The following is a 23,021-nucleotide window of genomic DNA, read 5'->3' on the forward strand; positions in this document are numbered from 1 at the left end:
AAAGCATTGATTTTACACTTATCTGACACCTTCAGTATACAGTAAAAAGGTATAGATGGGATCTTGTACATGTCCTGTGTACAAACTCTGAGCCCTGTGGTGAAGAGCAGTTTCCTTTGCCTTAGTAATATTTTTAGAGGAGATCCTGTCTGAGGAAGCATTATGATGTACTGATGTCTAGTAAGACAACTGTGGGAATTCCCGCCCCCCCCGCTTAATGAATTCCTGTTTTTTACTAATGTTGTCAGTGATATTGCAAATTAAAGCCCAACTTTACATCTGTGTTTGCTCTTTCCGAGTGGGAATGAGATCTTTGATATATTTCTACCATCCTCTTCAGTTTCTTATGGCTATTGTAATCGAACATTAAATGAACATGCACGGTGGAGCTCTAGTAACTGTTCTTTGACAAGATGATAAAAGTAACACTATGGAAGCAGATCAGCAAACGGAGAGAGAAATGTGTTCACACATGTAACAAAATACACCTTCAAAAGGACTAGTTTGGCCTCAGGAATAGAGGATGACATCATAATTCAACTTTAGTGCTGTGTCTGGAGTCCTGCCTATTAATTTAGAATTTTAAAATGCCATCAGTCATATGGTCTTGGCAAAAGTACAAATATTAATTAAAACTAGCATTCACACCTTCCTAATAATAAACTCTCATAATATTCCACATGTGGGCTAAGATCAAAAACTCACTTCTTTTTAACTCTGTTCCAAACTCCAGCTGTACAACTATGGATAATCATAGAATCATAAATCATAGCTTTATAAATAAACTTAAAGAACACTTCTTTCTTGTCTATTCTTGAAGTGGTATGGAAATACAAATTCAACAGAACCACTGAAACTGGGGGTTTTGTTCAGACGAATATTTGTTCAGATAAATATTTGGGCAAGTATAATGATAAATGTCATTAGGAAGTATGCAGTGCTGTTGGAGCCATGTTAGTCCGAGTACATATCCCAGACCAGAAGAAGAACTCTGTATAAGCTTCAAAGCTTGTCTCTCATGAACAGAATTTGGTCCAATAAAAGATTTTACCTCACCCACCTTGAATATATAAGGAGGCACTCTTAATAGTTTCTGACTAGTCTGTATTTTAGGGGGAAAGTTTTACAATTTTAGCTTTTTAAAAAAAAAACACCACAACAACAAACAACAACAGTTATTCCAAACAATGTCCTAATCGTGCAAACAGTTATGCAAGTTCTGTAGAAATCAGCGGAGCTACCCACTTAAAGTAAAGCAAATGGATAGCTGTCAAAACATTACTTCCTTAGTAAAGTTTAGCTCATGTTATAGGATGAGCTATTTATTGTAAGGTTCTTAAGAGAATGACTGAAGATGAATTATCAGTTCAGTTGTTACAACCTGTGTAAACTGTTGAATGTTGCGTTATAATGTAGGAGCCATCTGTACAATGTTAATTCTGTTGACTAAAAAAAATACTTTCTGGGAAAACTATTAGTACAGCAGGCTTTGTGCTCCTACAACAGAAATCAGAGCATTTACAATAGTATTTCAAGCTGTCTTGCCGAATCTGCTACTGTCCAGCATGGGGACCACTGCTGGAAGAAAAATCAAGGGATTCAACATAGCTGACAGGTTAAGGATGACAAAAATAAATAGAGGAGAGCACACATTTTATCCTTTTTGAGGAAACATCTTGCTTTAGAAGACTACCTCAGTTAAGCATAAAATACTTAATGGAAAAGGCCTTGGCACCTGGAATTATGTGCAAGTGGTAAATGACTTCTAAGTCTGGTAACAGCCAATCTTATAGGATCTTGGGGCCTGAACTGTCATATCATAAGACCTGATCAGAGACATGATTGCTTTCTCACTTGGGCTAAGAGTTGGATAACAATCACATGGAGGATGTGTTGTACCAAACTAAGTCACTTTAATTTTGCTAGTTCTTTAGGTGGGCTCAGTGGGAAACATAGCTGTTGTAAAACCACATATGGTTTTGTTTGCGGGTAGAAGTGTCTCTGGTGCTTCTATCCCTACCTCAGTCCAGTCTCCTGTTTGGACCCTGATCTACCCAGTTTGCTACTGGCTTGCACTAGCCATTCCACTTTAAGTTTTTGACCTTCATTTTCTCCTTTTACATCTGTTCTTTGTCAGCAACATTTGTGTGTTCAGACTCCTTAATTAACTCAAAATCTTCCAAGTGCAAGGCTCAGCAATACTAGCCACTAATTTCTCTTGGGGAAATATTCTAAACGAACAAGAAGAAAAAACCTTAATTTTCTATTGCACAAATTTTGGGCTGGAGCTTGATCTCATGCTAACCAATAGCAATTCCCATAGATTTAAATGGTAACCAACATTGATGCATTAATATATTAATGTTTTAAGCATAAAAGTATTACAAATGAATATTTAGATTTTTATGTCTGATTTATTTATAAAATAACTAATAGTATGAGTGGCACTTCTCAAAGCCTGAAGGAATGATTTTACAGTAGCACCTACTGACTCCAGAGCTTCCTTGAACTAGGCCCTATACAAATGCACAGTAAGACAGTTGCAGTTCCACAGAGCTTACACTTAGGGTATGTCTACACAACCCATGTTATAGCGTGGCTGCGGCAGCGCTGTGACATGGGCAGTGAAGACACGCTTTATCACCAGGGGAGAGCTCTCCCTGCAATTAAAAAAAACCCACCCTGAACGAGCACTTTTCAGCACTAAAACTTTTGTTGCTCAGGGGTGTGTTTTTTCACACCCTTGAATGACAAAAGTTTTAGGGCTGAAAGTGGCAGTGTAGATACAGTCGTAGACAAAGGGGAGAAAGAGGAACACTTAGAGGTGAAGTGAACTGTCCAAAGTTACATGGCAGGTCAATGGCAGAGCTAGGATTAGAACCTAAGGGCAAGTCTAAACTACAAAATTAAGTTGACCTAAGTTATGTCGATGTGCAGCCACCACAGTAATTAAATTGGTTTGGCATGTCCACACTATGCTCCTTGTGCCGGTGGTGCACGTCCTAACCAGCAGCACTTGCACTGATGCAGAGAACTGTGCACTGCAGGTAACCACCCCCTCTGCACCATCTAGTGCAGGGTGTTTTGGGAAGGCAGTGCAAATAAGTCGCAGAAAGGTGACTGGGAATATGTTTTCAATATCCCATGATGCATTTTCTCCATCCGATAACTGTATCTGCCTCTCATAATGTTTCGTGCCTCTTTTCAAAAGCCCTGCAAACCTGCATGTCTGCTATCTCTGTGGGAAGAATGGATCCTGCACAGCTCTGCACTATTGTCATGAATGTTGCGAGCACAATGCTCCTGATCCAGCAGTATTTGCACAGCCACCAGAGGAACCACAGGGAACATGATGACTCCTTGGAGGCTAACTTGCTGTGGTACATAGAAAGAAACAAGTCAAGACTATTGTTGGCATTCACGGAGCAGCTGCAGATGGTGGAGTGCTGGTTTTGGGCCTGAGAAACATGCACTGACTAGTAGGATCAAGTCTTTATGCAGGTATGGGATGATGAGCAGTAGCTGCAGAACTCCTTCACGTAGGCAGCCAATTGCATATTTAGTTTTTTCCTCAGACTTTATACCTGCGCACATCCATCTGACACCAGGAATAAGGAAAAGTCTTGTGAGCGTTTAACCCTAGCGTGCTTTAATTTGTTATAGAAGGGGGATTAAGTTCAATGAACATACTGTCCAAGTAATTTTAATAAAAGTTATTGATGATAAATAAGGGATACAGTTGAGGGAGTTGTGAGCTCCCACACATGCAGCGCTTTGATTCTCAAGGAAGCATTATGCATAGTGTAGGCAACCCCTGATATTCTCATCTCATGTTTGTTTTGTATATGGTTGTGTTTTGTTTTTTAAACCCTGGTTTCTGGGTCACAGGGTTACATGAAAATAAAAGCTGAGTTTCTGAAAGGTTTACTAGCCCCCATGATTGCATAGAACAGCTTTAAAACTTGTACCAGGTATATCCTCAAAATTCAAAAGAGAACCCAAAATTCAAAAGAGAACCCAAAATTTAATCTCATTTTTAAAATTTCATGTTTGAATCTTTGATGTTGACAATACTGTGTGAGATACCAAGTTTTTAAACATCTGAGTGAACATACTAGATAGGAATCCAAACTATCTAATAGTAGCTACATGATAGACCAGAATTAAAACTAAATCCATTTTCACAGCAAAAGTAAGTGTGTCAACTTAATACAGCTGTCTTTTACAAGAAAATGCAATTAGCCCTCTCAGGTAACCTGAGGATTTCTTAGTCAGCAGGTTTTCACCACTCTTCACTCACAGAACTTGATAGTAAAGATAAAGATCTCTTAAAAGAACCCATTACAGATGCCTCTCTACTAGTTATTTAAGTGGAAGCCAATTTTCAAATGCATCCAGAAACAAATATCAACAAGGAAATTTCCATTTCTTTGACCTCTTGATGGAAGAGGTTAATTTAACAGTCACACTAGAAATTGGATACTACACATATAAGAAACCCAAAGCTATTCAGTATTAAAAAGACATGAAAGACCTAGACTAAATATCCATAGCCTGTATTAGGTTTTTGGTGAGTTGCCACCATCTTCAAACTCCATTCCAGGGGCAGCAGAAGCTTCCTAAAAGAGAGAGTGTGTGTGTGTGTGTGTGGGGGGGGGGGGGGGGCAAAGGTGCCTGAACTGTGCTGGTGCTTCTCTCCAAGGCTCTGCTCTCATGCCACCTCTTCCCCACAACACCCTGACCCTGCTCTCTCTTCTCCCCCCCTTGCCCATATGGCTAATAAAAAAGTGGGAAGGTATAGTATAGCTCTCCCACTTTTAAAAGTGTGTGGGCGGGGGGTGTGGCCCTCTGCCCCTCCCCCCCCCATACATTCATGACAATATACAATAAAGGACCCAAAAACTGGGAGCTCAACACCGGTTAGTGGACTGGGAGGCTGTAGACTTAGGCCTAGTCTACACTACAGAGTTAGGTCAACACAAGGAAGCTTATGTCGACCTAACTCTGTAAACATCTAAACTAAAATGTCACTTCTGCCAATGTAACTCGCCTGCTATGCCAACGTAATTTCACGTCCATGAGAGGCATAGCACTTAGGTCGATGTAGTTAGGGTGATGCAGTGTCAGTGTAGACACTGTGTTACTTACTTAGATTTTAATAGCCTCCAGGAAGTGTTCCACTCTGGTCACCATTTTGAACTCCACTGCCTGATGGCAAGATACACAGGTACGCATGACCCTCCCCTTTTAAATCCCCAGGGATTTTTGAAATTCCATTTCCTGTTTGCTTAGTGTGGAGAGCTCACTCAGCAACTGCCCAGCTGACCATGCGTGCTCCAGGCTGCAAATGTGCTCCTGCCTGGAGTACACAGGTAGTGGTGGATCTCCTGTGTCTGTGGGGAGAAGAGGCTGTGCAGGCCCAGTTCTGTTCCAGCCAGAGAAACGTCAGTATCTATGAGTAGATCACTCAGGGCATGGGGGAGCAGGGCTACAAGAGGGACCCAAAGCAGTGCCACCTGAAAGGCAAGGAGCTTCAGCAGGCATACTGGAAGGCCAGAGAAGCTAACAGTTGCTCTGGTGCAGAGCTGCAGACATGCCACTTTTGGAGAGTTGCATGCCATCTTTGGTGGAGACCCCACCACTATCTCCAAGGGCCCCGGGATACTTTGGGGGAGCTGGAGTCACAGGCCCCTGGAGTGAACAGTGAGAAGGTGGCATTGGATGAGAAAGGGGAGGATGGGGACAGGTGAATGGGGGATCCAGTAGTGCAGCAAGCCAGACCTGTTTTTGACGCCAGAGTAGTCCAGCCAGTCCCTACAGTCCAACATGGGCAAACCTGATGCAGAAAAAGGAACCTCTGATAAGTATGCAATTTGCTGTGATAGTGCAGGGACACATCTGTTCATTTACTCTTTTCTGAATCATGCTAGAAGAGATAGTGAAACAACCAGTGGAAGAAGAGTTGATATCTGCTTCTCATTTCCCTTATAGAATCCCCTCCCGCCCCTTAGGCAGCAGGGGCCTGCAGAACAGTTTATGTGGGCTGGGATGTCCTATGAGTTCTCTATAGAGATCTTGAGTAAAGTTTCCTGGAGGTAGTCTGCAATCCTCTGCCAAAGGTCTCTGGGGAGAGCTGCCTTATTTCTTCTGCTGCGGTGGGACACTTTCCCACGCCACTCAGCAATTACTTCAGCAGACACCACTGCAGCACACAGGCTAGCAGCATACAGACCCAGTCTGCAGCTGGATGCATGTAGGAGCTGTTCCTTTTCAACCTCTGTTCCCCTCAGGAGTGAGATATCAGCTAAAATCACCACTGCCTGTAGAAAATGGTGCCAGTATTCAGTTCAATTGCCCTATTCACATTTACTGATACCAGTGAGTTCCACCCACACACTTTTTTTTGTCCCGGCTCCCCTTCCTCCCCACCACCTCCTGGCTATACTCACCATGGCTGGGAGTGCTGCTGTGCTCTATGAATCCCAAGGAGAAGTGAGAATGTAGTGCTTGTAACTTGTGTCGATCAAGGGGAATGAGTTCAGTATACCAAATTTCCATTTATCTTGTGAATACACTCACAACAGTACCCCGGTGCATTGTATCTTTTGCAGATGCAAATGTGGCCTTGAGGGTCTCTCTGTCCACACCAGCGGAGTGGCTCAGCCAGATAAAGATGAGAAGGAAGAGGACACAGGATGACATGTTCCAAAAGATCCTGAAAGTCTCTGGTGCTTTGGATACCGAGTAAAGGGCTTGGAGGATTGCTCTCATGGACCATGACAGAGCAGAGAGGAGAAAAGCACAGGAGAAGGAGAGAGATGTGCAGTGTAGCAGGACATACTGGCACTTCTCAAGCAGCAAGGAGACATGCTAGAGACTCTTATTGACCTTCAGGTTCAACAGACCTGTGCTTGCCTCCCTCTGTCGCCCATAGAGAACTGCATTCTGGAACACACACACACACACACTCACTCCCTCCCTCTCCCTCTCTCTAAGTGGCGTCCGGGGCCTCTGCGATACCCCTACTACTATGCCCCGGTGGAGAGTACAGACTATCACAGCCATATGTACACTGACCTGTGAGAGACACGATTGGCATTTGTGAAATGAAAATGACTTCATAAGCCATAAGAGTAAGGGGTAGGCTGGGTCTCTCAGAATCACTATTTGCATTTGAACATCCCAATGGTAATCCTCTGGTCTGGAAAGAAAGTCCCTGCTTGCAGCTTTCTGAACAGGCCTGTGATATTAAAGGTGCATGTGTCATGTACCTTCCCTGACCATCACACATTGATGTCCATAAAACGTAGCCCTTTCTGTTGATGTACTCTGTGGCAAGGTGGTTGGGTGCTAAAATAGGGATGTGTGTGCCATCTATCACCCCCCCTCACACAGTTCAAGAACCCTACTGGTGCAAAACCATCCACTGTCCCGCTTGTTGCCCCAAATCACTCAGTCCTTCATAGCAGCATGTGATTAATGGCTCTGCACACTTGCATCATAGCAGCCCCTATGGTGGATTTTCTAACTCCAAATTGATTCCCGACTGATCGGTAGCAATCTGGTGTTGCAAGCTTCTACACAGTGATGGTCACTTGCTTCTTCACTGCCAGTGCAGCTTTTACTTTGGTGTCGCTGCACTGGAGAGGGCTGGGGCAAGCTCCACACACACTTAGCAGTAGATGCAGAGTAGGTAGAAATATTTGACACTTCATGCACTAATATCTAAGCTCAAAGATTTACTCAAGAAGGGACTGTAAAATGGCACTGAGGGTTCCCTGTTGCTTGGAGCTGCAATAGCTGAGTATGCTGTTAAGAGGAACAAATTATCCCATGCCTGAGTCATTCCAGTGTAGGTGACTGGGATACAACATAAAACTAGCCCTGTGGATTTTTCAACTCAATTCCAGCAGAGAGGTAGGTGGCTTTGCTCCCACTGATGCGGGCAGGGCTTTGGCCCATGCACTTCTGGCCTGGGGTAGTTAAATAAATCTGCTTTTAAATGCCAGATGAAGTTGTATTGTTTGGGAAAGTAAAAAGGAGGTGGAAAAAACAGGTGTGGTGGAGAATGACCATTCCCATGCTGACAGGGCAGCTGTTAGGGTTGAAGGGGACGGATTGGTTTGGCAGGTCTTGAGCATCTAAATGTTATGACTTGGGGCTAGGTGGTGATCAAGTTGCTCTTGAGACAATCTGTGGCACGCAGGTAGGTCATTGGCATTCAAAGCGAGAGCTGGCTGGCTGTAAAACGAGCGACAACGCAGGGCACATGCTCTTTAATTGCTGGAGCGAGCCGGCTGTGTGAATCGGAGCAGCTGCGCCCAGGGGCAGATGGCCCCGGGGGAGGAGGCCGTTGTTGGGGACCATGAGCGAGTGTCTAAGGATTCCTCCTCACCATGGAAACAGCAGCAGCAAACAGGGTCTGCGGGGCTGGCCTGAAAGCCGGCGGAGGAGAGCGCACCCGGCGCTGCCCCGCGCTCAGGGCCCCTGGGAGCTGGAGGGGGCGCAGGAGATGGAGAAGGGGGCTGCGGATCAACGTAGTGCGGTTGCCGCCGGCGGCGCTGCCACCCCCCCGGGCAGAGCGCAGCCCCAAGCCAAGCCGGGCTATCGCCACCCCAGACCCGCCCAGCCCATCGCGCCGGTGGAGAACATCAAAGAAATGCAGGTGAGGCGCGCGGTGCTTCTTCCGGTCCGAAGCGGGGCGGTGGGGGAGGGGTTCTGCTGCTCTCCCGGCCCCCCCACCCAGGGAGAGCAGCAGGCGGCGGCAGCAACGCGGAGCCTTTTGCCCGCTGGGCAACATGGGCCAGCCAGAGCGGTCACTGCGCTGCGGCCGGGGCCCGGCTATTGATGGGCGGGGCGAGCGAAGGCGCGCGCGCGGCTGCTCGGAGCGTGCCGCGTTCTGGGGCTCGGGGCGGGGGGGGGGGCGCAGCGTGCTCGGTGTCCTCGGGGGCGGGAAGCGAGAGAGACTCGATCCGGCCACCAGTCACGCGCGCCTCAGCGCGGGCTCGGGTTCCTCCCCGAGGGCCCAGGCGTGCCCCCAGGGGAGAGCAGATATCGACACACACACTAGCTAGCCCCATGCCACGCCACGGCAACCCGAGCAGTGCCCTCAAACAGGCGCTTTCAGCCTCTTCCGGGCAATCGGGAATCTGCCTCCAACCCCTCGATGGGGATCATGGGCGATAAGAGAGTTGGGACCCCTGACACTGGGTCATGATCCCAGGCTGACAGGCCTTTCAAAGGGAAACGACTAGAATAAAATTCTGTAACTAAAGACTGGTATATTGACTGTAGAAGGCTATTTCCCCTGGGGGGAGAAGGGAAGAAGAGGCATTCAACCCAACCGGCCCTTCCAAGTATTGTCAGGCACCTGTAGGTGTCCCCTTGTCACGACTTTCTGCCTAACAGCTGTGCTATGGTCACACAGTTGCAATTCCCATCTTTTCATGTGCTGTAATATACACACACACACCCCCTCTCCCTTTCCCTGTGCTAGGAGCAGTAGGGGCAGCTGTAGGAAGAAACCCTGTGTTCTTTGTCTGGAAGAAAAGGGGCAGTCTTAAGGGGAAGAGGAGCCCAGGGAAGCATAGATCTGCAAAGGGAGGTGGTGCAAAAGACAAAGGGATAGAGTACCTTAGCTGAACTCGCAAGAGCACAGCAGGAAACCACACGGCAGCCATGGGGGAGGCAGCTTCATGCCATAGGAATAGATATAAAGAGTGGAATGGAAAAAAACATGAAACTATTAAGTTCTGTAAATCAGTTACCAGTGTAATATTGGAGTGTGTAGTTTTGCTTATTGTATATCTGAGTACAGAAGAAATAGGATGGCTTCTTAGAAAAGGGGGTAGGGGTATGGCAACAGGAACAATTAGAATGAAAAACCTCACAGAAAAAAGTTAGGATTCTTCCCTTTGAATAGGGGGACATAAGAGGGAGACCTAATGGGTTGACAGTGGAAAGTATAAAGAAATAAAAGATGAATAAGAGCACTAATTTGAAAAGGACCTAGGGGTGACAGTGGACGAGAAGCTGGATATGAGTCAGCAGTGTGCCCTTGTTGCCAAGAAGGCCAATGGCATTTTGGGATGTATAAGTAGGGGCATAGCAAGCAGATCGAGGGACGTGATCATTCCCCTCTATTCGACATTGGTGAGGCCTCATCTGGAGTACTGTGTCCAGTTTTGGGGCCCACACTACAAGAAGGATGTGGATAAATTGGAGGGAGTCCAGCGAAGGGCAACAAAAATGATTAGGGGTCTAGAACACATGACTTATGAGGAGAGGCTGAGGGAGCTGGGATTGTTTAGCCTGCAGAAGAGAAGAATGAGGGGGGATTTGATAGCTGCTTTCAACTACCTGAAAGGGGGTTCCAAAGAGGATGGCTCTAGACTGTTCTCAATGGTAGCAGATGACAGAATGAGGAGTAATGGTCTCAAGTTGCAGTGGGGGAGGTTTAGATTGGATATTAGGAAAAACTTTTTCACTAAGAGGGTGGTGAAACACTGGAATGAGTTACCTAGGGAGGTGGTAGAATCTCCTTCCTTAGAGGTTTTTAAGGTCAGGCTTGACAAAGCCCTGGCTGGGATGATTTAACTGGGAATTGGTCCTGCTTCGAGCAGGGGGTTGGACTAGATGACCTTCAGGGGTCCCTTCCAACCCTGATATTCTATGATTCTATAAAGTTAGAACAAGGGGGCAGTGAACAAAACCAAAAGGCAACTAATTGGTAACTAAAAATACTACTTTACCCAATGCATTTGTCTGTGGAACTCATGACCACAATGTCATTGAGACCAAAAAAAAAAAAAAAAAAAAAAAGGGTGTAGCAGGGTATGAAAGAAAATCACCAAGTACCGAAGTCCTAAAAAGCTATTTACAATTTTCTTACGGTAGGACATAACAAAACTTTATTTTAATCATTGCAGTGGTAGATATGCAACAGCCAACCCCGAATCCAAGTTTAACTGCCTATTGCAGGGTGGCTTCTTTCACTTTGCTTGGGAGATCTGATACTGTCAGTTCCTGTGTTGCTAGTTACTTTGGTTAGCAGATCTCACAAAATCTAACTTCACATGCCTTGCCAAAAGAGGCTGTATTCCCTCTCCCCCAACATCAGCATGCCAACACCACACTTCTTTGGACCACAAGGTGGGGATTATCCCTAGATAGATGGCACTGTCCAGGAGTATCCTTAACTCACCCAATGCAAGGGAGGGTGGTCATCTGTGATTTGGCTTGATATCAATGGCACAAAGATAAATGAGAGCAGACAATTTTGGATCACTTTCTCTACTGCCTCTTGTTCATATGACTAGTTGTACTGTGATGAATTGTCAGTGAACTTCAGTTGTATACAAAGCCACTCTATAAAGGTCAGCTAGGTTCAGTAACTGCAGCTTGGTTTTAATCCCCAGAAGTTGAACCATTTAAAACAGGATAACTTCAGAGATCTTATTGTAATAACTCTTGAAGAAAGGGGTTCTTGAGAGCACCCTCAAGCGGAGGGGCAGATATTGAAGACAAGATATCCATATGGGTTTATCACAATCGGATAATCCAAAAGGCTGTCAACTCCTCCAGGGAGCTCTTAAAAAAAAAATCAATTAGCCTCCAAATTTATGCTGATGTGGTCAGGTTTATGACTATTTGCTGCCATGGCAGTTGCTTGGCCCTTAGTTTTGTTGACATAAGCCTTGAAATCAGTTACTTATATAGTTTGCATGGTTAGACTTCAAGTGAGACTTTCAGGCTAAACTAATTCAATTAACTTTTCCTTTTGTCCAGGGCCCAACAGTATGTATAATCAGGAAGGCTGATGAATATCAAGATTTACAGCCTAAGGCTTTTAATGGATACTCACATGACTACCTTTCATCAAACAGCAAGGTGATGATAGTTCATAAGGCCAACTGCATCCAATGAGACCTCAGCAGTCCAAAAGTATTACTAATACATTGCTTTCTTAAGCATGACTAGATAAGGATTGGGGGATGCCAGAAAACAACTAAATACTGGTTGACCTAATGTTTGTCTACAGTCACAGATAAAAACAGATCTGTTTATGGAGTCCATCCTCTGCAAGTGCAGGTTCACTACAGGGTCTCTCCTATCTCAACTTTAGATCTGTCAAGTGATAGGGGCTTCCTTTTCTTAACTCGGAAAACTTCTCCACTGTCCAATATTCTCTGGAAGATTTGTCTAATATCTAGTATAACCTGCCACAAACTGTTCTCACAGTTAGTCTGTGCAAACCCACTAACTTCAGTTGGTGGTTGGGGGCAGATGTCATTTTTTCCCTCTTTTTATCTCTTTACTTTCAGTTAAACTTGCCCTTTTAAGTTGTGGTGCTGTTCAAATGTTGGGGTATATTATCTTGCTTTTCCTTAGTCCTCCTGGTTGTGCAGCTGCGGGGTGAAGGAAAATGAGTCCTCTTTTGTCAGTATATTATACTATAACACTAATGGCTCACTGGTGCTAGAGATGAGAAATTACTGAAGGTAACAGGCAAAGCTGTTGAAGATACCAACTACACACAGTTCAGTGCCCAGGCCTACTGGTGGTTGAATATGTTTAAGAATTCACAGCCATCCTCAAATCAAGGCCTCAGTGGTAGCAGATCTAACCTGTGGGGGTGTGGAATTACTTTTATATAAGCATTGCAAAATAAATAGTTTCTAAAAACAGATTTATTAAAATAGATGTAATTATAATAGTTTTCAGGTGGGCCAAATTTTACTAATTAAAACCACAGAATGTAGTTGCCTTTCAGAACTGAAGGTCATGTATGCATTTAGGTCACTTTGTCTGGCAATGCATATTGCTGTTAAGTGCCAAATTGAACTTGATTATGATATCTGTGAATGTTTCAGTAGTGGTTCTTGAATTATTTGGTACATGAGAGACTTGCTGCTGTACCAAAATGACTATCCAGAGTCAACTAGCTACCAAAACATATCACTGTTGGTATTGTAGTAGTGTCCAGGGTTCCCAATCAGGACTACAGTCCTATGGTGAAAGGATTGTACTCATCCACAGAAAAAACACTCCCTACCCCAAAGAACTTGCAACATAAGCAGAAACACAGCCTCCAATTAGAACAGAGGAAATAAAAATCAAACACTGAAATCATTGACCAGGTAAGTGTTGAGAAGTGACAAGACTAAGATGCCTGGGCTTTGGGATTGAGTGAAATTTATACGATCTTGGCAACATTATTTTACTGTATTTCAGCAGAGAAGTTTTATAGAAAATCATTCCAAGTAGTTATGAATGTTAAAAAGAGCTTTATCAGTGAGCTAAATGAGTACTCATTTCTTTCAAAGCTTAGATGTGATCTTGGGAATTAGATTACAAAAGTGATTAAAGGTAAAATGGTCAAAAGCAGAGGCCAGAGTAGGCGGGATATGTGCATTGATTTCTGCCAGAAAGCCCTTAAATGTTTTTTCCAACTACCTTTCTGTCTAGAAATCAACTTTTCACTTTCATATGATCTGCTTTGAAAGACAGCCATATGAATATTCCACTTTCACCACACTAGATAATACTGAATATATTTTGTAGTGTGTTATTTCTTAATCAGTTCAGTGAGAAGGTGGAGCCATGAACTGGAGATTTTGGTGCTTTAATTGTTTGTAGGCCTGCAAGTAGCTGCACTACAGTTGAGGAGGCGGCAGCGTTGCTGTTCAAAGCCAGCTTTATAAACAGAACAATACACTGGATAGACAATTGACACCTGTGTAGGGTCTAATGTGGTGGAGATTTGGGCTTCTGGTCTCTTAATACAGCCCCCCCAATAGACTGGGTTTTAACATTTGGTTCATGCTTCTTCGCACAGAGTTGAGGGAGACACTGTGGCTTTTAATCCACACACAATTTACATGACTTGATTGCCTTTAGGCCTAGGTTCAAGTACCGAGAACAGGCTACAAAACCTCCATAAGAAGGGTCACAACTGAGAATACCAGATTCAGGACAAACTGCTGAGAAATAGGGCAGATACACCTCCAAACTGGTGGTTATTCTTCCATACAATATACCAAACCAGCAACAAAAGTAAACTTCTGTCTCACCCCACTGGCTAACAAGAAGTCAGAACTGCAGCCTCTTTAGGTATTCAAGTCCTTGTTTCAACACCCAGACAGTAACCTTAATGATGAGTGGTTATTTAAAACCAATTTCATCAACCAAAGGGTTCTTCTGATCCCAAAGGACCAGCCACATATCCAGGTCCATATATAACTTAGCTCTTACCCAATAATCACCCTATTGCCAATCCTTTAGCATAAATAAACCTTTAGATATTAGATAAGAGGTGAGAGTTAAAATCGGTTAAAGGAATCAAATACCTACAACAACTGCAAAGTTTTTGGATCAGGCTTGAAGCAGTGATAACTTCTGGCGTGTTAAGCCTCTGGTTGCTTCCAAATGATTGGAATGTCCTTAGTTCCTTGGTTAGAATGCTCCCATTAGTATAAATTCATAATCCAGAGAGCAGAGCAGGAAAAAGGTAAAATGGAGATACTTCCAGAGCCTTTTTTAGCTTCTATCAGGTGGCGGGAAACACATTGTTCTAAGCAAAGCCCTTAGCATAGTTTATGAAAAAGTACAGGCACAAGATGGATTAGTACCAGATGATCTAGTCACATGTCCGTGCCTACTTGGATGAGTCATAGCAGTGGCCATTACCCATATTCTGGTAGGAAAGTCCATTAGGTAGGGATAAGCTTCTTCCATGGCCCATTGGCTACACATGAAAGTCCATCAGGTGTGGATAGGTTTCTTCCATGGCCTATTGTGAGTTAAGTGTTCTTTGATGGGCCCTTCAACTTGAATAGTCCCTTCACAATGTGCTGGCTAAATAGTTTGTGGGTGTTACCACAGGAGCAAACGTTTGAAATACAGGTACAAGGTCAATATTCATAACTTCAGATACTAAATGATACATGCATACAAATAAGATAAACATATTCAGCAAATCATAACTTACCTTACATGACATACTTTGTACAAGCTTTGTTGCAATTGTATAACAATGGTAGCAACAATGATCTATATGGTCATATTTTAATCAGATAATATCACACCTACATAGTCCCTTCTCTTCATTCTGACATCAGGGCTGAGGTTCTTAACTCCTCTCCCACCTCACTGAATGCAAGAACCCCCAAACCTTCCTTCTGAGTTTATTCTTGAGCTCCTGTGACTAGCATCAAGCTCCCTATCTGTGCTTTTCGGGTCCCAGTCAGGAATTAACCTACTCCACCCCCGTGCAGCTCCTTTTACCTGAGCCTGCTGGGCTCTGATTGGCTGTTTCCCTGCAGCCTTTCTAGGTAGGCCTGGAGGACACACCTTCACTGCTTCTTTCCTGGGGCTGGGTGTGGTAGGACCACCTGGTACACCCCATCACCTATGACTTATTAGAGTGTAATAAGTTGTAACCCAGTAGTTCTCAGTCAAAGGTACATGTACCCCTGGAGGTCTTCCAGGTGGTATATCAAATCATCTATATATTTGCCTAGTTTTACAACAGGCTACATAAAAAGCACTAGCGAAGTCAGTGCAAACTAAAATTTCATACAGACAAAATGAGAAAGTGAGCAATTTTTCAGAAAGTGTGTGCTGTGACACTTTTTTGTATTTTTATGTCTGATTTTGTAAGCAAGTAATTTTTAAGTGAGGTGAAAGCTGGGGTACGCGAGACAAATCAGACTCCTGAAAGGGGTACAGTAGTCTGGAAAGGCTGAGAACCAGTGCTGTAATCCACTAAACCTCTTCTCCCCTCTTTTGGTCCGGTGACTGCAGGGGTGTTAATAGGCCACTTCACTTTGTTGTCAATTGTTGGCTGCCTGTGTGTTCTCTCTGCATGTTGCACTGGCTCTGGCCAGATAACCCGTACAGCAGGCTTTAATTGAACTGCCCGAGACCACGGGCTCGGTTCAGTAGCGAAGGCGCTCAACCAGGTTTATTTTCAATGAAGCACGTTCTAGTATCCCATAGACTGTACAGGACACTAACACATGTATGTCCATTACAATGGACTTGGCTCAGTGAGGGGCAGGACCTTCCACTCCCCCTAGGCTGGACAAAGATACTCACTCTGTGACCCCTCATATACACTGATACAAACAGATTACATATTTCCCCTCTGACATAGTTAGTTACAGCCATTTACCTTGTACATGTTGGTTTGATCAAAATATCTCCATCGGTCACCTTAGGAGGGGTCAGTTTTTCTATGTATCATCTTTGGGGAGTGTGTTTACAACATAACCTTGTATCTGGACGTTCTGGCATGATCTTTCCAGAATGTGTTTACGTGAATACTTATCCGTGCTTGTGTTTTTGTAACACCAACCCTATTCTTGTTAAGTTCATGTGTCGGATAGTGAACCTGCAAGCAGGCATCTGCTTTGTAACAGGGCCTGACTTTTGCTCATAGTCTGAAACTTGCTAACTTTGCTTTAAATCAACAGGGCCTGACTTTAGTTTGGGCCTTAGGCTTTACACCCAGCCCTCATACCAGGCCTCATGTCTCAGGCTTTCTCTTTCTACTACACACCTTGAATGGGCCCTTAGAACATGTGTTAACCAGTTATGCTAAACAATCTGTTCTACCTGGTGTGTAGCTTGGATACTCTGGGTAACTTCTCCAGAGCACTGTGTAGCTTGAAAGCTTGTCTTTTTCTCCAACAGAAGTTGGGTCAATAAAATATATTACATCATCCACCATGTCTCTCTAATGCAGTGTTTCCCCAAGGTTCATCCCTTGGCCTGCGCCGCTTCCCGCAGTCCCTATTGGCTTGCAGCAGTGAACCGTGGCCAGTGGGAGCCGCGTTTGGCCAAACCTGCAGACACGGCAGGTAAACAAACTGGCTCGGCCTGCCAGGGGCTTTCCCTGAGGAAGCGGTGTCCCAAGTTTGGGAAATGCTGCTCTAATGTACTGTATGGGCAGCTACTTTTTCAAATAGCCTTGTCATATAAATACCCAATGCAAACGAAGGGGCAGAAATGCAAATGAAGCCAATGTAAGGAGCAAGTAAAATGTCACTTGGGCAACTATTGAAAGGACCAATAAGGCTTTAGATTATACATATAAATGTAATTTTGCTTGCTACTTAGATAAGCCTGATATGTACAAGGAATTAATGACTGTCCGCTGGGTCTCCAGCAATGCACTTGGCTCATTTGAAGGGATGCAGTGGTGTCAGCCAACATGTTCACACAAGATTATTTGAGAACATGCAGGTGTTCAAGCAGCTGGAGCTCTTTAAACTGTCTCCAGTTTATTGAAAGAGAAACTTACTGTCCAGTCATCAGTTACTGTAGTAGTTATATATAGTGATGTGACACGTTTACTTTTTTGCTGTGGAAACAAACTGGCAAATGTTCCCTTAAGGGATAGAGAAAAATTTCCTACAGGTAAAAATTACCTGTTTTAAACTGAAATGAAATTAGTTCACTGCTTGTGTTGTAGTTATGTACTCTAGACACTGAGCATTACATAGATCACTAATGTTAATTTGCAAAATAATCTTAGCACTTGTGTTTTCTAGAAGTAGTATCTGTATACACAAAATTTGGCAGTGGTGCTTGGCTTGTAGAGGGGAATCTGAATGTACTGAAATATCACCTTTTACAACAGAAGGGCAAGGGACATGGACAATTTTATTTGCACAGACTTTTAGATGCTATTGAAAAGGAGATGGCATTTTCCAAGGGATTGTGTAAACCTGCTTCTGAAGAGTCAGAACAGAAAAATTACAGTGGTTTTCCAAAAAAACTCTAGTTTTGTTCTTACAGAGACTAAATGACTGACAAGCATGATATTTCATGATATTTAATCATGATGTCCTGCTGAAATCCTGAAGTAAATTTGCTTACCAAAACACATTCTCCATTTTCAGTTAAAACATTCGAATGTGTAGGCCTTAAACTCATGGTAGGGATTAAGGAAGGGGGTTAGCTTTCAAAAAGCTGGGAAAATGCTGTCTTAACTATAGCACTTAAGAGTAGTGTTGTGAGCCTTTGTGCTAAAACTACAATTATGGCAGAATCTCGTTACCAAGATTGTCTTCAGATAGTTGAAATGCAGGTATAACTGGTGTGGAGCCCTCATTCCCCAGAGGCATGTCAGCAGTGTGCAGGGCCCAGCCCTGCCCCATAAACGTCCTGACTAGGGGATGAGCAAAGATGATAGCTGGGTCCCACAGCCCAGGCTGGCTAGAGGGCTGGAAGGAAATATACCCTAGACCTCGTCGTGCCTGCCCGCTTCTCAGTGGAGGAGGGAAAAGTCTTTCTAGAGTGGGAGTTTATCCCTGCTCAAATAGGACAGGGGGGATAGTTGCAGACCGTCTGATTCAGTTTGAGGTGATGAGCTGGTGTGGGGCAGAGTGGGGACAAAACAGTAGACTTGGTCAGTGTAACGGGGTACTGAGCCTCTAAGGCTAGAGGAGTCAGCCATTCCAGGTGAAAGAAGGTCAAAGGAATAATTAAGACAGACACTGGGAGAGAAGATCGTACTGGGGAATAGTTAGTGTCTGGGGGAGGAGTAAGGAGTGGGAAAATCCAGGCTATTGTTAAGGGCCAAGGACTAGAAACTTTGTAGAGAGGGAGGGGCAAGGCTCTCCTTGTTCCTAGCTGGTCCAGAGAGGTGTTTGGGACTATTAGACCTACAGGGGAAGGGTCAAGTGATGGTTAGACAACAGGGCAGGTAAAACAAAAAATGAAGCTTAAAGCCCAGTTAAGGAGAGACACTAGCAGGGGAAGGCCTGTTTGTCTGCTGGTCGTTCCCAGGCTAGGAGACAAAGGATTGAGGTGGTGAGACCTGGTCTCCTGGTTCAGGAGGAAGGCTGGAAGCTTCCACCCAGCAGAGAAAAGGGCCTGGGAGAAGAAGAGTTTTATTATTGAGGTTTAGTTTTGTGTTCTCTGTGTGAAAGACATTGTTGCCAGTCCAGGTGGAAATGGATGAGAATAATTCAAAGGGGTCAACTGGGAGAAGCTGCTTGAAGTTAAGCACAGCCGCACAAAAGAGGGCTGTCAGATCCTTTAACCAAGGGAAAGGGTTTGGGCCCAAAGGGCCAATGGAAAATATATACAGATTCAAAGAGTTGGATCCCCCAGGAGATACTTTGGACTGTGGAAGGTTACTGGGAGACCCAGGAGGGAAGTGAGGATGAGGTGTAAGCAGGGTCACCTCATGCCATGAGGGGGAGCTCTGAAAATGGCACCCTGCTACAGGCAGTAAACATATATTAGTGCGGAGGCTTCTGAAGACAGTACGCACAAACATAACCTGTCCCTGAGGCTAGGCGAATGACCTGGGCTAGGTGGAGCTGAAGCCAGATTTGAAGAGTGGTCCTGGCCCAGCATAATGGAGGACACCTGGCAACCCAACCAACCGAGTTTCACCACTCCAAGCTCACACTGAACTGAAGCATCAGTGAGAATGGGAAGAGAAAGGAAGCACTCTGTTTTGGGACTGAGGCTGTGAGTAGTTTGAACTCTGATGGGTTAGATTGTGCTATTGCTGGGGATGTATACATGACTCCCATAGAAGCTCCTGAATGGTCTTTCTTTGATGTTTTGTCCCTTCCCAGATACAAAAATTGGTTTTATGCATGGATGTGGCATTTAATTCTGGTGTTAATTCCTACCTCCCCAAGGTTGTGGAAGGAGAGCTAAGAGGTTTGGGCCTCCTCTGTACGGCCAGCATAGGGCCTGGAATTTGGGGACTGCTCAACGGACAAGCATTTCCTTCCACTTTGGGACCCTTCCTGTCTCTGAATTGTGGTCAAGTCAAGGCCAATCTTCACAAAAATGATGTCTAAGCTTCTGGAGCAATATTCGCCTTCAGGAATTTTAAAGAGTGATGGATTCTGGTTGCAGGTGCCCAACACAGCTTGCCTTTGAAGTTAATGGGAGCAGCAGGTTTTCAGCACCTTGGTAAAATTAGGAAGTAAACTGTGCTGCCATAACCAACTTGTGTTCATTACAGTTTGTCTGGTTTGTGTATAATTAACTGTTCTGGTTTCTTTGTGCAGCCGCTTGGTCAGTCTCCTAATTTTACCCACTGACTCATGGTGTTCATACTGCTTTTGTGTGTCCAAAAGGAAATGGGCAACCTATCAAGACCAGTGTTGTAGGCACAAAATGCTTTGGTCTGGAGTATTTCAGAGTTCTGAAATAAAAGCTGGAATGGCACTGAAAATGTGGCTTCCAATCTCAGGGAAGCTAGGGAGATTGAAAGCCTTTTAAATGGTGGGGCACTTAAAATGTTGGGATGTGGTGATACTCTTCAAGTCCATATAGCTTTCTACTGAGACATTATCAACTTTCCTGTGGAAGCTAAACTTAACCCCAGCGTGAGTTTATTATATAGATAATTATTCTTGTTTTGAGTGTGTCACATTGTTTGCCACACTTGAGCCTTGAGGGAGTTGAGCAGTGAGTTCATCCTGGATGAAACTGAGCAAACATATGAGTTAAGCGGGACAGTTTCTCACCAGAGTCTGTTACTAGGACCGAATGTTTTCTTTCTCCAAACCTCACTTCCTGCTTCTCATCTCTCCTTCCATTCCCTTCTACTTTCCTTGTGGATTTTATATGCAAGTTGACCTGCTACATGAATACAATACCCAATTTTTTTCAGCCTCATAAAATATTGCCGTAGCAGTCAGAGGAACTTAGAGACTGGAGGATATAAGCATCTGAAACAAGGCCTTAAAGCATCATACTGAGGCTAAAAAGAACTGCCTCTGTAGCTTAGAGTTAGATAGCATTACCCATTCATCTGTAAGTCACGAGTAGCAAGATGAGTTGCTAAAACCTCCTAGGACAATCAATTACAAGTTTCTCAAGTCTTCCACAAATGTTACAGAATGTTTAAAACATTCCTGATGCCAGGAGTACCATTCTAAAGGTAGACAGTTACTTGGAACTCCAGTAGCTGATGTTTAGAAAAAGCTGAGCGCCCACCACTCCTACTGAAGTTAATGGGAGCTGTATTTAATTGGGCCTTACAGCTAAAACGTATACTGTTGCTGCATGCATATGCTTTCTTGTTTGACGGCTAAGACAATGGCTCTGGCATTATGGTCATATGCCATACCCTTTGTTTCTCTGCCTGGGGTGCAGATAATGAATCCAAAATCAGGAATGCATTAAATATAGCCCAACTGAGATGCTAGTGCAGTCTTTGTAGTTCTGCCACATCAACATGACAGCATCCTGGATCTTGCATCATTCTGTCTCTCAGCAGTTCCTCCTATTGCTATGGTAACATTAGGAAGCTAAGAAATAGGATCTGCTATGACTAGCATGATTGAAGGGAAGGGGGGCGGGATTGAGGCTTCAAGGAATAATACAGCAAGTGTCATTAACAGAGGCGCTAAAAAGCTCGCTTCTGGAATGCAAAGCTGTATTTGTGTTCTGTTCAGCAATAACTCACTTAACCAGCCAAGGGCTAAATTTGAGACACAATGTGACAAAGACTCAAGAAACTTAACTTAAGGGTTGTACACTTTGTGGCTTATGCCAGCTGAGCTGTACGTGCAGCTGGGCCTTTGTTGCTCTCTCCTTGACTCCTACAATACAGACACTATTGACTTTGGTTAAAACCAGAAGTGCCTGATTTTTAGGGGAAATCAGACTTTTCCAATTCTTACCAAAATCCAGAGGGTACTGATTGGTTGTGGGGGAGGGAGCTGGCCAGAGGAGTGAGGGGCCCACTAACCCTTACCCCAAAACATTCACCCTAACCTTGAAGTCAGTGGCCCACAGTGGGGTTTTCAAGTCTTCTAGTCAACAAAATCAGCAAGGATCTGCCCACTGATGTCTAGAACATTCTCTGAAACCTGGGGATTGATTGGACGCAGTTTTCAAAAGTTATTGTGTCAAATACAGACAGAAATGTTATTGAGGTGAGTGTAAAGCCATGTTTTGATTGGCTAGCAATGTGTGATGAATTCTTTTAGGTTAACTTTGACTCCATGAATATTTTGTAAGATGCAAGTCTGTCCTTTATAAAAGTGAGGGGACACCAAACAGGTATGGAAATGTGGCTGGCCCTTGAAGGGGAGTGAAGCTTAGCCTTGCCTGTGACACAGCAGTTACCCCAGATGATATTAAACTGACTAATTACAACAAGTGATCCCAGCCCTGAAAGGGTCAGAGTTCTTCATGTAGAGAGAGAAGTCCCTGATGGAGGCACCTCCTGCTGGAGAGAGTTTACAGGGCACAGATTAGGCTTGCATGGGAGGATCTAAGATGAGGCTTGTAAAGAAGCAAGGAGGTCCCTTGGAGAAGCTGTCAGAGTCCTCAGAGAGGGGAAGCAGTGGGAAATATGCTAGGAGGAAAAGAGCCTCCAGGGAGAAGGCCCTGGGAAGCAGTGCTTAGTTAAAAGGTGCCAAGAACTCTGCAGACCCATGGGAGTATGGGTAAAGAGTGGGGAATATCAGTGAATCCTAGGTCGAGAGGGATTCCAAGGAAGGCAGCCTGAGTGTCAGATCCCTATAACAAAGCTAGAAGGATTTAAAGGGGTGAGAGCTGAGCCTAGAAGGCGGGCTGAAGAATAGCTCATAAGGGACAGAAGAACATTTTTGTTTGGCTGTTTAGTTGGACTTTTAGTACTGTGGAAGGGGACCGAACTTAAAAGGTGACGTGGTTGGATGGCTGGACCACAAAAAATGTATCCAGGCCATGGCAGGACCCAAGTGGTCAACAGGTGGTGGTAGAGAAGAAGACCTCTGCAATGGCACACTCTGACCCTGAGTAGTGAATTGAACCACTTAAATCCTGATTTTTCACAAGGTTGGCCTGGTCCTTTCAGAATTGAATTCTAGACCTCAAATTAACAGTCTGAATATAGTTCTGTAGAGCTCCTGTGTAACTAACAATTTGGCTTCTTCTATATCTGACTTTGTGGCAGGTAACTACATATTTTGTAGTTGGGCTACAACTGGCTAGGTGGTAGTACTACTGAAAGGGCTTTGGGGGTTACAGTGGATCACAAACTGAATGAG

At 44.3% G+C, this 23,021-nt stretch overlaps 1 protein-coding gene across 9 annotated transcripts in view; it reads left to right on the top strand.

The window, feature by feature from the left end:
- The first annotated feature begins 8,246 nt into the window (after positions 1 to 8,246).
- Positions 8,247 to 23,021, top strand: part of DNAH5 (dynein axonemal heavy chain 5) — a 313,949-nt gene continuing 299,174 nt past the window's right edge. For 7 of the 9 annotated variants that reach the window (XR_012157381.1, XM_073332322.1, XM_073332321.1 and 4 more), the window contains exons 1-2: positions 8,247 to 8,665; positions 11,788 to 11,889. Coding sequence is in view for 8 of the 9 variants with exons in the window: in XM_073332322.1 (XP_073188423.1) it covers positions 8,366 to 8,665; positions 11,788 to 11,889 (402 nt within the window). In the remaining variant the exon portion in view is untranslated. The remainder of the gene's footprint in view (positions 8,666 to 11,787; positions 11,890 to 23,021) is intronic. The other 2 variants (XM_073332324.1, XM_073332327.1) reach the window with 1 other exon arrangement.

The sequence above is a fragment of the Lepidochelys kempii genome, chromosome 2, assembly GCF_965140265.1.
Source record: "Lepidochelys kempii isolate rLepKem1 chromosome 2, rLepKem1.hap2, whole genome shotgun sequence".
In the NCBI taxonomy this organism is placed as follows: domain Eukaryota; kingdom Metazoa; phylum Chordata; order Testudines; family Cheloniidae; genus Lepidochelys; species Lepidochelys kempii.